The 16016-nt window shown below is 40.2% G+C and overlaps 1 protein-coding gene across 1 annotated transcript; it reads left to right on the plus strand.

Moving 5' to 3' along the window:
- The first annotated feature begins 1882 nt into the window (after positions 1-1882).
- On the plus strand, positions 1883-13782 carry LOC121660327 (opsin-VA-like). Its single transcript, XM_042019653.1, has 5 exons — positions 1883-5138; positions 6619-6829; positions 7438-7555; positions 11079-11318; positions 12429-13782. The coding sequence occupies exons 1-5, from the start codon at positions 4751-4753 to the stop codon at positions 12657-12659; spliced, it is 1188 nt and encodes a 395-aa protein (XP_041875587.1). The 5' UTR covers positions 1883-4750; the 3' UTR covers positions 12660-13782.
- Positions 13783-16016: the final 2234 nt, after the last annotated feature.

The raw sequence follows: 16016 nt of genomic DNA on the forward strand, positions 1-16016 counted from the left end.
CCTGGCTATCCAGGCTGGTGACCAGCTGTGTGAACCTCTGGCAGTCCCTCCCCAAGGTGCATCCTTCTGACCACCTGCTGGGCCAGAAGTGAGCATTGCAACTGCAGTGCTCCCAGAGCATGAGGAAAAAGTGGTGGCACTGGTCCTTCCGTGTATCCTTACCAATTCCCTTCATCTCATTTTTGCCCTGGTTTAATGGGACTCACTTTTTGTGATAGAATTTAATGGCATTTGGATCAGTATAAGCCTTCATTTAATGGGCTGCAAGATATGCTAACTTTTAATTTAGGGCTGCAAGAGATACCGTCATTTTAAGAAGTTAACCCTGAACAATCTGAAGCATACAAGAACATATATCTGGGACATTTGTGCTAGGAATAAGAGGGTCACTGAATTGAGAAGTGATTGTTCTTTTTCATGGACCTTTGTGTATGGCAAAATGACATATGGCTTGGTTTATACAGGACCTAAAACTCTCTTAAAGTAGTATCTCAGAAGATTTTACTTTCTTCTCATAAATTCTCAGCGATAAATGTTCTACTTCAGTACAAATACAAAAAAAAATTATTAGGTAAAACCTAATTCAGATGGACAAGAGAGTACATAAAATATGCTATGCCATCAGAAAACTCCAATTACAGGCAATTATAACTCCATTGATGCTGGAGTAAACAAGATATGTGGATGATAACTTCTGGTGCATCTCAAAAGGAAGTGCTTTGGAAATATTTCCATGTTCATGAAAACATCTGCAAGTGTATTTAGTTTGCAGAAATGCAATTTATATTCAGATCAGCCCTAACTGGGGAAACCATCTGCAAAGAGATTGCAATTAATTATTTACTATTAGGGCAGGAGAAATAGAAAAGCCCCTTTAATTTTTCACATTTCAGACTGATTTTTTCAAAGTGAGCAGGAAGAGATAGGAATGTTTTATGTAGGCTCTTGAATACTCTTAATAATATCCAAAATTACTATTTAGAGCAGAAGCACCTATTAAGTCATGTAGGATCAAGTCAGGGTCAGCTCCTGAAATCTGTATTTGCAATTAACTTTCAGTAATGCTTCAGTTCTTACTGTTCTGTTAAATTCCATCAATTTAATCAGAGGTTGGATAACATGTTTAAGCAATGAACTGACAAATTCTGCCAGCAAAATAATACAGCACATACAGGTCTTCATGTCAGCACTGTGCAGTCAAATCTTTTTACCAGCTACCTGGGCTCAGGAGTTGTTTTGGGTAAAGACAGATTCAGCTGTCAGTATGAAGCAAAAAGCTTGACTGCTTTTGTTTCTGTTGATGCTGAATTTCAGTTTTTAATATTGTAATTATATTCAGTAGGCTTTCAGAACGTTTTTCAATCATCAGCTGATCTAAGAAAGCAAGACTACTCAGAAGTTGAGCTAAAACTAATGCATTTTGGGACTAGAAATTAGCAGCAGAACTTCACTAAATATGACATGTATATAATGAGACCCCTGTGTGTATTGTACATATCACTGCAGCCAGATGTAGGTTATCTTTACCATCAGTCATTATAAAGGCCTCTGGACAAACGAAATATTTAGAACATTTATTTTCATTTCTGGATTATCTGAGATACTCAGGTTGATTAAGAAAAAAATAACTGCTTTGCAAAGAGACAGTGGGATCTAATCTTGTGCAGCTAGAGGAAAGGAGTCCCTGGGTCTGGTTTTTGCTCCCTGCTGATTCCATGTGTTGTCTTATCTGTTGGTTTCTCAAGGTCTGTACAAGAAAATTCATCCACAGAGAATTCTTTGGAACCCACCCGATGAGACGGGTCAGTATAATATCAAATGTCACATTATTTTGATTTCAACATTTACAGTTCCTTTTCCCAAATTCCTGCGAGCTCTCTGGCTCACAACAGACATCTCCCTCTCACCAGCCTTTCTTTGCCACCACACAGAGAGTCTGGTGTCCCACTCACTGGCCAAAATCTCTCTGTGACAAGAGCTGTGCTGAGCATGGCGTGAAGCAACAGAAGCCCAGGACACAGTGCATGTACTCACATCACGTCATCCCCTCAGAAGTACTTACCTTTCAGCCCTTTCAGCCCTTGGGGATTACTGCAAGGGAGAAGGTAAGCAGATACACAGTGAAATTTTGGGTGGGTTTCATCACTTTTGCCCAGTCATGCTTCAATTCTGCCCAAGAAAATGAAGGCTGCAGTAGGTCAGATGTGTGAGGTAGTGATGAGCAGAGGCTTCTTGGTTTGCATGGGCATCACGTTTATCAACAAACTTTCAGTATATGGAAATTCAGAAAAAGGAATTTGGTATTAATACAAAACAAAACTTTAATAAAAGGAGCTAAAACTCCTGTGATGCATTGCTGGGGAACATCTGTCTCCTTAAAGGAAGGCTACAAACCTGAGATACTCCTTTTCTTCCTGTGCTCGTAAGACAATGCTTTTTCTAATTTTGCCTTATACTGATTTCAGAAAAAAAATTTCACAACAAGAATATAAAAATCCATGTCTTTAATATTTGGACCTAAAGGAAGACAAAAGGCCTGCAGTGCAAGGTGGTGGCAAATGTGGGCCAAGTAGCAAAATACAAACCCCTGCTGCTGCAAGAAGTGCAACTGCTGTAAGTTGTAACAAGAGAGCATGTTGCAGAGAAGCACTGACAGTGATTAAGCTGACCTGCTGAAGAAGAAAAACAAACAAAATGAGCAATCAAGACAGTATAGGAATATTTTTAAAGGATTCTTAACAAAGAGGAAACACAAGATAAAGAAAAGAAAATGAAGTTAAACTCTAACTAGAATAGTAACTTATACAACCAACCTTAAAAATATGATAACATATAACAACGAGAAAATAGCTGGTAACAATAGTTAGCCATCATTTTAAGGAGTTCACTCTGCAATGCTGTACTTTCCTCCAACCAAAACATTTTTTCCTCGATTATTATTGGAAAGCAGAAGGAGGGGGAGTTTGCTCACACTTTTGTTAGAGCAAAACATCTTTTAATCCTGAATGTACAATCAAGAGATTTGTACTATAGACAAGTCCAGATACTACCTTCCCTGTCGTATGCTAAATTCAGAGTCCTGGTTTCATTACAAAACCCACAAGAATTTATAATCGCACATAATTTCTAACAAAGTACTATTCAAACGTAATTTTAAAGCTGTGGCCCAGATCTTCTACTGTAGCATGCAGGGAGTGGAACTATGCTGAACCATGTCATGCAAGGACTGTCTGGAGGCATTTTAATGTTGCTCTGTGTTGATCTTTCTTTCATTAATAACACTTGGAATTTTTTTATATTCCTGCTGAATAAGTATAGTTTTGTGAGTAATTTTGTTGCTAGATTTGAACTGTTTAAGCAATATTTCTTTCCTTTTCAGTTACCAACCATTTAAAAATATCTTTGGTATTTTGTTTATGGTAAATAGGAAACTTCTTTTCAGTTCAAAATTTTCTGGTGCATAGCTTTTTCTGCCAGTATCCAGAAGCCCTTTTGATTCCATTCCTGCATGCCAAAAGATTTTAGCCTGCGTTAACAAGATATTTCATGTACAAACCAAACCAAATCTGAAGTCAGGAGACTGTATGGACCAGCAGTGTTACTCATTCCTACTCTAACTGTTCATTTATTCATTTATTCGTGTGTTGTATGTGCTGTGCATTCAAAGTGTGAACTCTCCAAGACAATAACTGGATTGCTTTTGGTTTTTTGATTCTGGTTAAAACTGAGGATCTGCTTAATGATTACAGTCCCAGGAATTATCTCACAACACAGTAGAATGATTTCCATTTTTTTGAGGTATCCTTCTTAATTTGTGGAATAATTACTGGCAGTCCTGTAAAACAGGAGTACTGCAATACCTATCACAGTGTTATGCCTAGTGAGGATGCAGAGATTACTGTGCTACTTATCTTTGGAAATAGAAACAAGTAACCCTAACTACTGATAACTATTAGAGTTAGATATATTCAGTCATTTTTATCAGAAATATATGACTTAATTTTCCTGGTGTCTGTTGTCAAGTTGTATTTCTTTTACTGTATTTACAAATGCTATCTTTAAAATATTGTTTTGCTTCTTTTAGGTTTTAGTGCTAAAACTGCAGTTAGAATCATTATGCCTTCTTCAGGAATGACATTCATACTGTCTCAATAAAAACTGAAATTCCACGGAATAACAGAGAAAACTTACTTAATTTGGAGCCTTAAGCCAGCCTGAGATGTGGGCAGAGTTTTGTAGTGCAGTCTCATCCATTTTCCCCATTAATCTCTCCAGTGCTGCTGTCTTTCAAGAAAACATTCAGCTGGGAGCCTCCCCCTTGCTGCACTCCCATCATCACCAGGCATGGGGGAGATCGCACTACCCTTGCACTGACCAAAAAAAAAAACAGCTGCATCTTGAAAGTGTGGGAGGCTTGGGGTATTTCAGCACTGCTGGCTGCTGCAGGAGGAGGAAACCTGCAGCTTCCACAGCTGGGTTCTACTACAGATAAAGGCACAGCTACAGTGGGAGAGAGGCAGGAGATGATGGGCAGAGAGGGGCACAAGTTGCTCTAAAAGATATTCTTGCTAATCCCTGTTCCTGCATTCAGTCTGCAGCACTAAACTTTCCTCCAACTGAAACAATTTTCTTCAGTTATTATTGGAAAGCAGAAGGAGGGGGAGTCTGCTCACACTTTTGTTGGAGACAGCAAACATCTCTTTTAGTCCTGAATATTATTTACAGATCTGAAACTAAACTTCAATATTATATGATATTATTTTTGCTGAGTGAAGTAATGGATGCATTCAGAGCATTTGAAAATGAGTCGCTTTTGTCCAGTTACTCTGTTCCTGCCAGATTGGATCCCTTCCGTCGTCCCTTGGACTCCATCCAGCCCTGGCAATTCAGGCTTCTGGCAGCAGTAATGTTGGTGGTGACCTCCCTGTCACTTGCTGAGAACCTGGCTGTAATCCTGGTAACTTTTAAGTTCAAGCAATTGAGACAACCTGTCAATTATATTATAGTCAATTTGTCTGTGGCTGATTTCCTGGTCTCACTGATTGGTGGTACCATCAGCTTTTTAACAAATCTGAAAGGTTATTTTTATATGGGATACTGGGCTTGTGTACTGGAAGGATTTGCTGTCACATTTTTTGGTAAGCTTGATTTTGTTTGTGGTTGCATGTTTTTTCCTTCAACCTCCTTCCCTGTATTCTACTGCAGTTTCCTAAGTCACTGACTTTGCATGCCTTTGAATTCACTGGTATTTTCCCCAGTTACATATATTCTGTAGTGGAGAGTGAGAAACCTCTCTCTCTATCCCCGCCATATACATGGCCTGTTGCATGTGTACTGATAATACAATGTGTTTCATAGAATGAGGAAAAGCTTGCCAATAGAATAGCAGTGTTGTGGAACTTAAGTTAAAACAATTTCAGGAAAAAAATCCTTATGCACAGCTATTTTCAATATTTGTAGTTAGGTGTGCATATATGGATAAATAAGAGAGAGAGAAAAAGAGTGAATGGCTGCCCATAAACTGGGGAAAACCTCAGGGCACAGAACATCTCATGTTCTCTACCCTCCAGTGGTTCTGAGGAGCAGGGACACACCTGTAACAGTCAGTCCACACAATTACATCTCTTTGTGATTTTTTTTTCATGGCTTTGTTCATTTACTACAAAAAAATATTAGAAGTAGTAAGAGGAAAAATCCTCACCACATAGAACCCTGTGTAAATACATCTCTACAGAATAAATGGGTATTAGTTTAAAATGGGACGTCTACTTACTTGAGACAGACACTCATTCCTGCGTCCTGTCCCTGTTTCTGAAGCTACATAAAGACAGCCAGTAATGCTTGTCCCTGTTCTAAATCACACACAGTGCTGATCCTCAGTCTGAAAAGGAGTCCCACAGCTGCTCTCTGCCTGTTTAAGCTAGTCAGAGGGTATGTTGGTGAGGAACAATGCTTCTGCATCAGTTTGTGGCATGTAAGTCGTGTCCTGTGGAGAAATATCAGGCTATTTCAAGATTTTGGTGTCCCACCAGGTAATATGTGCCTAAATTGATAATGTGATATTGTGGGTAGCTGTCTGCAGGTTTGAGTTTTATGATAGTCTGAAATAATTTTTGCAAAGATAGTGTTTTGAAGATTTTAGTTAGTTAATTTGGATGCTACATAATTTGCAGCTTTTCAGAGTAGAAACAAATGAAAAGATTGTCACAATCACTTAACTGGTCTGATCAGCTGCTTGATTTTGTAGCCCTTATACTGTAGACTGGAAAACTTGAAAAATGTGAAATTCTTATGCTCTTCATTAATATTAGAATAATGCACATAAATTGGCCATCCTTTCATTACTCGTGTTGATAGAAAAGCTGTTTGATGTTGTGGGTAGTCAAAGAGTGTAACTGGTTGCCCTGAGTGGTTGTGGAGTCTCCGTCTCCAAAGATACTCAAAACCCAACTGCACTTGGTCCTGAATAACCTACTATCTGGACAGTGCTTGAGGGGGAACGATGACCTCCACAGATGCCTTTCAAACCAAACAGTTCAGGGATTCTGTAATTTGGGATGATGCTTGCTTTTCAGTGATCTACCCAAATTTGATGCTGACTGTGTTCTCTTGCTACAGGCATTGTAGCTCTCTGGTCTCTTGCCCTGTTGGCTTTTGAGCGCTACATTGTGATCTGCCGCCCGCTGAGAAATATGCGCTTGAGGGGGAAGCAGGCAGCTCTAGGTATTGTCTTTGTGCGGACTTTTTCCTTCATTTGGACCATTCCACCAACAACTGGTTGGAGCAGTTACACGGCCAGTAAGATTGGAACTACTTGTGAGCCTAACTGGTAAGGCCACTCTCTCAGAGTATGGCAAAAAAATGAAACTTGCACCTCAGGATGTCTCAGAGCCAGAAATTTAAATAAAAGGTTTAAAGATGATGTAAATCTCTGAAAAAAAACCAGATGTAAAGAAAGTTGTAAGAAAATTGATCAAAATTTTCCAAGAGAAGTTTTTAAAACAAAAATTTCTAAAGGGTGGAGCCTCCATTTCTAATGAAAATAATCACCCTATACCTTGTGATTTTTGTCTGGAGTCATAGGACAAAGAGACAGATTTTTTCAGAAGACTGGACAAAGCTCTGAGCAAGCTGGTCTGACCCATAGCTGGCTCTACTTGGAGCAGGAGGTTGGACTACATGTCCCTTCCCACCTAATTGGCCCCACTGTTCTCTCGTACTGTATCTATGGTCATAGGATTCTCTCCTAGCCCCTGGGCAGGGAAATGGCCCAGCGCTCCATCTGGTGATATGACTAGAGCTGTAAAGGGGCACACTGAACAAAAACATTTGACAAAAATACTAGTGACATCTTTGAAAAGCAGAATTAGTATTTCAAGAAAATAGTAAAAACACGTATTATTAATACATACACAAGGTATTTTGTATTTTATACAGGTACTCAGGAGCCTATGCTGACCGTACATACATTATTGCATTCTTCACCACCTGTTTTATAGTACCCTTATTGGTGATTTTGGTATCCTATGGAAAATTGGTGTGGAAGCTAAAAAAGGTAAGAAGAAGTACTCATAAGTAAACTTGTATGTATGCAAAAGTTTGGAATTACTGTTTGATTTTCTATAAAGATCAGACATAAGCAGATCATATTTGCAGGCAGCAAACAGTTACATCCCTTGTTATATAATTATCCTTACACACAGAAATTCATGCTATGGTTAGAAGTGATTTTTTAAATTGTGCAGTTTGCATCACTTATCAGTACATCTCATTAGTCAAACATCATGTAAATGAAAGAATGTCTATCTCATAAACAGAATGACACAGTATTGGTTTATTCATAATTGTACTTCAATTCAGTGACATTTCATAAGACTCAAACCAGGCAAATCAGAATGTAGCTTAAAATGACTGCAGTTGTAAATTCTAAGAGTGCTGGCTACTACTTTGTAACACATTCAAAATAAGACATAGCCTTTGTAAATAATGCAATGCTGTTTAGTAAACAAAATATTCATTTGTCCAGGAATATTTAAAAGACTTGAGAAATGCTTTTGAATTTTATTCAATGGTCATGTTGACCTGATCCAAAAGAGAAGCTGCAAAAAATGAAAAAGAAGACAATAGAATAGGAAAATTCCTATTTGGTCCAGGATTTGGGGACAAGATTTTGGGACAATATTGGCATTTCTATTTACTGAAAAACTGCCCTGACATTGCTTCAGAAATAAATTCAGTAAATTTCTTCAATTTATTGATGTTTTGGAAGTATTTGGGATAGTCAAATTTATTGTATTTATTCTGAGTATAATTTTTTCTAAGTAACAAAAAAATGTTGGGGTCTCCCCCCCTGAACAAAACAGAAGGGAAATTTGGGTGACATTGTGATTCCTGTGAATGGATTTTTCTTGATTTCCTCCAGGATTCGTTCAGGGGAGAAAAGGTTAAACGGCTGGGAGAGGTTGATCTCAGTATTAAACACAAGAGGTTTCCCAGGCGCAATGTGGACGACAGTGAGGTAGCACAGCGCTCGCTGGTGGCAGGGATGGGGGGACCTGAAGAACAGGATACAGAAATGCTTGAAGAAAACAATTGCTGATTTAGGGTCAGGCTCTCTTAAGATAATTTGTAAAACTACGGTTCTGTTATTCTGAATACCCAGAACTTCTATTAGTATTTTATTTCACCCTGCCCTAACCTACTTGCAGAGGAAACAGAATGAAGAGAGACCACAGGGGGCCAGATTGGTGTGGGAGGTGGGGCACAGCCCACAGCAGCCACACTGTGGGGCTCCCAGTCCTGCCAGGGACAGGTGTCCCTTCCTGCAGACTGGCAGTCACAGAGCAGAGTGGGAAAGGGCCACCTCCAGGAGGCATGTGCTCCTGGGAGGGGAGGGAACACATGGGGTAGTCTGGTGGCCTGGCATGGAAGGGAGGGGTGTTGCCTCAGCAGGGGGGATGTGAAGGAAGCGAGACCATTTGCATCCAGCACTGTCTTGGGGCTGCCAGACTAGTGGCTAATCTGTTAATCAGGTGCTTCAGCAGTTGCACAGAAAAACAAAGCAAGTGAGATGATGAATAAGGGAGGCAGTGATGGAAAATGTCACTGTCAGTCACAGCAGGAGTCATGAATGGTCCATTTGGCCATTTGAGTTAGGTCAGGATGTCTTCTGGAAGGCTGATCAGTGCCACGTAGTGTGTCCCAGCACGGGCCTGAAACCACTCTGGCACGTTGTCTCTAGGCTGTTATCCAGAAATAATAGGGGTATTATTAAAAAAATCACACTTCAGAGCAAGCTGTGTGTTTCACGCTTCCCTCGCAGCTCAGTGACCTGGCAAACCACAGCCAGGAAACAGGGGATGGCCTCAAAATGCCACATCACAAGTGATGGAGTTGTAACCATCTAGCTTGTGCCAGTCTCGGCCTTCAGCTCTGAAAAGCCAGAACCCGCAACATATTCTGGAAATCTATAATGAATTGCTATTTTTGGCTATATCTCACAACTAAGCTCATTTTCAAAAATCTGACTACAGTGTACAGAGAAAGATCCAAGCAGCAGAACTGGTGTCTCGATGTTCCCAACCATCCCTCTTCATGCATTTTGTCCCATGGTTGTCACAGTGTAGGCTTGTTCCTGAGTGGAATAGTTCTGTCTTAGTAGTCTGCCAGTCCCTCAGTCCCAGTGGCCCCAGCTTTACAATGCCAATTGTAGCTTTCACTGCAACATCAAAGTTGATGAAAGAAATTAATCTTCAGAAAAATATTAAATTAGCAGTTTACAACAGAGGTAAATTATGATGGCAATATTCCTTTGTTTGGAAGATAAAGCACCAGTATGTTGTTCCTTACCTGTATTTAGAGAGAAAGGAAAAGCTGTATCTGAAAAAAAGACCCGGCTGATGTGAGACAAAGCTGAAAGTGCAATCAAGGAGATTTTGTTCCTTTTCCAGGGGACTGCACTTCTGCTGAAAGGGAGGCTGGGCTGCTCTCTGTGTAGGTACAGCATATATGAAAAAATGCTATAGAAATTTCATATATTTGCAGGGAATATCTTATCAGTACCAAACACAGCCTTTCTTAATGCCTAATAACTTGTAGTTATTTTAATAATTCGTTATTGTTATTATTATTACTGTCGTTGTTATGTTTATATTTGGTGAAAACTGACATGAATTGCAACTTTCTACGGAGATGAGGACATTGCCCTTCCCAGGAGGTGCTTCTATACCTCTTTAAGTACTAAATATATTGAATTCTCTGAGTGCAATTCAAAAGTTAGAGAAAATGTCTCCATAGAGTTCTAACATTACTGCAGGAAGTTAAAAGGCCATGTTAGACAAAAAAAAAATCTTACTTTATTAGAATGTAACATTGCAAGACCTGGCATCAGGTTTTTCTGGAGCCATACACAGTTATTAGTTATTTCTCATGTAAAATAACATTTCATAACAGCGCCTTGTTTCACTAAGTCATCAGAAACCAAAGATGTTTCCCGGAAACACGCTGTTTGACATCACCTAATCTCTGTATGAATATATGTGTCTAAGCCTCTTGCATGATCAGTGAGGAAAAGAGGAAGAGCATTCCTACTAAATGCCCCAATCCCACTTTAATTCTGGTATCATTAGATTGTGAATGCCCTTCTGGGGAAGGCCATAAAGCACCACTGAGCCAGACAGATGCCTCTGGTGTAAATTTCCCCCTTGGTGAGGAGGTTGCACAGCCTTGATTGAGTGCTGTCTGTAACACCCCTATCAGACACCTAGTTGTCTGCAAAGGCTACATGGAATAGAAAGTGCTTGAATTCAGCTCATTATCTGCTTATGATTCACCATGATGTCCTTCTTTTTCACTTTGACAATAAAAATACAAAGATACTTAAGCAAAGGAAAATTTACTAATGCTGGTATATGGTAATTCATGTCCCTCAGCAGTAACTTCAGCATCCATCCTTCTGTGCTGCCACACTTGGGAAGAGCAGGTCTTTCCTTCTAGCATGGCAACTAGACAGCTCACTAAAGTCACTGGTTGGACACCTTGCTGTTTGTTTTCTAGAATCTTTTCTCTTTTCTTAAAAGGTGTCAGATGCACAAGGCAGGCTGCGAACTACCAGGAAACCTGAAAGACAAGTGACTAGAATGGTTGTTTTTATGATCATTGCCTTTCTAATCTGCTGGATGCCATACGCTACCTTTTCTATCCTAGTCACTGCATATCCCTCCATTGAGCTGGATCCTTGTCTGGCAGCAATTCCGGCTTTCTTTTCCAAAACAGCTACCGTTTACAATCCAATTATTTATGTCTTTATGAACAAACAGGTACTGTATGCCCTCAGAGTGTCTCCAATACTCATATTTTGCTATTTTGTCTTGCTTTATAATGAATTATTTCTACCTACCTACGTGTTAGTTAACAAGCATTACAATATCCTGCATTTAGAACGAAAAAAATTGCCTGGTGCAAGATGGCATAAGCCTCTGAGCATTTTTGAAATATAAATGTTAATAATTATTAGGTTTAGATATTGCAAAGGAAAATCAGCCCTTAGGGAAGATGAGTTAGTTTCCTGTATGAAAATTATGTTCTCAAGACCGTTCCAATATATTTCAATAATTGTTTAGGAATGCAACACCAGTAAATTATCTAGAGGTGGGGTGCACATTTTCAAAGCTTGAATTTGTCTTGGGGAAATGAGGCATTTGTGGCTTATGTGCAGGGGGTAGGAAGTATTGCACATGGCCATTTAACAGGGAGCTTTCTTCTCTGGAATGAGGGCAGAGGATTGGATGCAGAGAAAAAGAATTGATATGGGGATGAATGAGAGTGTTGTGTGCTCACAGTGATAACAGGCATGATAATAAACATGAGCAGATTTCTGCAATGAATGCAGCAACTGAGAGTGGTGGCATCAAGCAGAGTATAAGCACGTAAATTAAATAAAGAAAAATAGTTAAGTGTCTGTTGAATAAGAAATGGTGAATTTATTTATCTGGTCCTGCAGAGAGAGCAATTGCTTATCTCACATCCTGTGGACAGAAGGCACTACCACTCTTTATCCTGTTTGTGGATGCAAACAACAAAAACCCATCTTCGAGTAGCCGGGAATTTAGTATATGAAAGCATGAGTCTGGAGAAATGGCCAATTATGTCCATTAGATATGATTAGCTAGAAGCAGAAAAGAAAAATTATTTTTTAGATTAGGATGTACCAGTAGTTTGGGTCTTTTCAGAACATAGCTAATTTTTAGGTTTAGAGTTCTTCATGGTGGCATGGGGAAATATATTTTATGGGGTTATTTCTTCATATTCTCAACTGGTTCATGAGAGAATTTCAAAGACCTTTTTAGCTAATATGCAGATTGATTTATAGAACTGTTTTTAAATTTCTTATGTGTTTTGACTGATCTCCTGTTTTTTCAACTTTTTAGTTCAGGCAGTGTCTGATTCAAATGTTCAGTTGCAGTGCCATAGGAGCTATGGAGTCCAACATGAACCTGACTTCAGAGAGAGCAGTGCTAACCCAGGACAGAAGAGGCAGCGAGATGTCCCCCATGGCAGTTCCTAGCACCATTTCTGAGACGAAAACTGGAGTTGAACACAGAAATAGACAATCTTTGGCTCTGTTGAAAACTTCAGAAAACAAAATTTGTCCCATGTAGAGTGGAGATAGGATCATTATTGCAATGCTACAGTGTATTTCATTGTTACAATCATCTAATACAAAAATATGTTGTCATTGGGGACATTCTGCTCCTGTGGACACCAGCTTTTGAGATTGCAGGCTCCTCAGTGCATGTAAGAGCCTCTTGGCTCTGCAGGTGCAGTCAAACTCCCAGCTATAAGGAGAGTCCCTTCCTCCACTGCATTCCTCTTCCCAATCCACAGTCAACTTGAAGCAGGTAGTGGCACCACACTGTTGTTCTCCTCTGAGGAGCAGTTGTGTCTCTCTCTCTCCAGTCCTTAAATCCGTGTTTCTGCTAAAGTCACATCCTCACTGCTTTTAATTGGGCTGCTGATTCTGGAATAAATTATTAATTTGTTATTACACCTCTACTTTCAGAAGCAAGGACTATAACACAAGTACTGCTTGTGTAAACAGTGAAAACTAATGGAATTTGCCAGCTTTCCATGGCTGTATTCCATCTCATATTTCATTCACACAATAACATGCAGCAATATACTTAGCTTTAGTGGAATGTCACTTGCACATGCAAAGCCAAACCAGGTTATGAAGGTAATAAAGGCAGACTTCTGTTTTACACAGTGATTGGGATCATTGTATGAAATGTTGCTAAGAACTGGCACATCAGAATTTTAATCCTATATAAAATCTATCTTTAATTGAATGCATTCTAGGACAAAAGGCAATGGCTGACTGTATTTAAATGCTTTAGGATGGAAAACCATTATTTCTAGAGAAGACATTAGTACAATGCCAGTTGAAACAAATGTTGTTCCATAGTGGGTATAGAGAAGCTACACTAGCTCCACCCTGTACAGGCCTTAGCTATAGAAATGTGATATGGAATGAATCATCAATGGTTCTGTTTTACTTCAAAAAAATAGCATTATTTTACACAGAATAAAGAAATTTTGTTTCTATCAAATTTTTTTTCTGCTTTCTGTTAAATTAATGTTTGAAAAACTATATTGCATTGAAAAAGAGTGATGGACTACCTGACATACCTGTAGTAAAAGCTAGTCCCTGAGCAGTACCTTGCTGACTTGGAAGTCAAGAACTATTCTTGCAGCAGCTGGAGATGCTGGTGGATCAGGAAAAGGTAACACAGAAATACAGTACAAAGCATATTCTGAACCCCTGGTATGTTGCAGAGACTGGTTTCTGTATGATTCTCCTGCTCATGAGGAGAAGAGCTGTAGCTACCTGCTGGGGTGGAGGGACAGGTACAGGGAGCGTGTCCCTGAGCCACTCTGGCCTTGGAATGCCCAGTGGTGTTGAGGCCGACAGCAGGTCTGGAGGCTTCACAGACCTTAATTTGGACATGGTTAACTTCTATTTGTGAGAAAAGCCCATGAGAAGAAAAGCAGTTAGTTTTTACCCATGAAAATGTAGTATCAACAGAAGCATGAAAGTCAGACAACAGGAGAAAAACAGCAACATATCCACACCTGTTATTTTTCTGAATGCGTTGAACGCTTATGCCATAGGTAGACAATGATAATGTGTTATAGTTAATAGTAGCCAGCAAGTCTACTGTAGTAGTTTTGCAGCCAATGAATCTGTAACACAAATGATATGAAAGGTGTATAAAAGAGGCTGCTTTGTTTAATAAATGGCTTTTTCCCTTTGTCCGAGGCACTGTCTGTGTGTGTCGTAACCACCTCAACAGCGACACAGTGGACTGCTTGACCATCTGTTCCTGCTTGTGGCCCCTCACATTCACACCCATGGACATACAGAATAATTCATCCCCCATATTTCTGCACGGCCCTGGATTTTGATGCATTCTGCCTGTCCTGGGTTGCAGTGTATTCTATTACCATCCCCATCAGCTGTTAAAATCAGGTGGGGCAGTGTTTCCTTGCCTCCTTCCCCCCAGACTATCTTGCTGTTAATTGCCCATCATTGTCCTGCCGCCTGACTCAGAGATAACTCCCTCCGGACTATCTTCTGTTAATGAGCCTAATCAACACTCTGCCTCATGACTCGTTACCCCATTGTGAGATGCTCCACCCAGAGGGAGGAACCAAGCATCCCATCGTGGATATAAGCTGAGGCTGAACACCAGAGACACCGGGCTTCCCACTGGATTTCCAGAGGACAGGAGCTACACAGCCACCACTGGACTTCCAGAGGAAGAGCAGACTGTTTCACTACAGGATCACTGCTTCAGAGGACTGCAGCCACCATTCTACCAGACTGCTACCACCACCCTGCCTAACAGGGTGTCAGGTTGTACCTTGACTCTGTCAGTTTGACAGTGTTTTCTTTTACCTTTTTTTCCTCCTTTTCTTTAATTTCCATTAAATTGTTATTCTGACTTGGTGCCTCCCACTGGTTTGTTTTCAAACTAGCACACTGCCTTAGTTCTGTGAAGGCAATCTAAACACTGAAACAGCAGTGGCAGTAACACGGAACAAAGCAGGAGATCCTCACTTGTCTTCCATCACCAGGCAAAGGGGAGCTTGGCAACGGGATGAAGGCTGTCCTTCTTCAGGCAGTAGTGTATCTGACACCTGAGACAAACACACTACAATAGGTAATGATGTGTACCTGCTTAGGTCACTGCTGATCTTTTTTTGCTTCATCACATATTTAAGAATTATTCAGTAAGATCTATCTGCTAAAGATCCTTTATAGATAGAATCTGATCGCTGCAGGAAGTGTATTTCTGTAGTGCTTTCCCTTTACACACCATGTGGTCAGTTTCTTTGGCCCTGCTCTTTTTCCCATTACCCAGCTCCCCATTGTTCCCCTGGGACAGCTGTGAGTGCAGAGGTCTCAGCCATGCTCTTTGTTTTGCATCTTACAAAAGCCCTTTGGACCTCTTCTACAATGTTGTCTTGGGGTGACTTTATGATGTGTATCCCCTATCTATGCCCAGAAATTAATTTTGTGCCTTTCTGTGCCTTTAAATTGAGCCCGAGAGGGGGGAGAGAGGAAAAACCGAGTGAACTTTTCAAAACAGTTGTTCAAGGACGGACACACACTCCTCTGCGTCCTCCTGCTGTGGTAGCAAGAGCAGAGGAAGCACCCTGCTTGCTTTTCAGCCAGCTTTCAGCTCCTTCTCTCTGGAGGGAGACAGAGAGTTGAACTTTGTTTTCCTGGGACTTCGGTTTTTCCTTTCTTCTCTTCTGGACTGTTTCAACATCAGAACACATCGGGAGAATTTTCCACCGATGCCCCGGAGGTGGGCCCACGACCCAGCTCTGAGGAGGAGGAGGAGAGACCACACCTACAGAAGGACTCTGAAATCTTCCCAGGTTTCTCTCCACAGTGAGAGGTTTTATTATTTATATTATTTATATTATTTATATTATTTATATTATTTATA

The sequence above is a fragment of the Corvus kubaryi genome, unplaced genomic scaffold (assembly GCF_017639235.1).
Source record: "Corvus kubaryi isolate FWS band 111438036 unplaced genomic scaffold, C.kubaryi_AGA036_p1.0 138, whole genome shotgun sequence".
Taxonomy (NCBI): Eukaryota; Metazoa; Chordata; class Aves; order Passeriformes; family Corvidae; genus Corvus; species Corvus kubaryi.

Coding starts and splice junctions, on each gene's coding strand:
- LOC121660327 (XM_042019653.1), top strand. CDS start 4,751: ATGATATTATTTTTGCTGAGTGAAGTAATGGATGCATTCAGAGCATTT. Junction 6,830..7,437: donor ACTACTTGTGAGCCTAACTG/GTAAGGCCACTC, acceptor TATTTTATACAG/GTACTCAGGAGCCTATGCTG. Junction 7,556..11,078: donor TGGTGTGGAAGCTAAAAAAG/GTAAGAAGAAGT, acceptor TTTTCTTAAAAG/GTGTCAGATGCACAAGGCAG.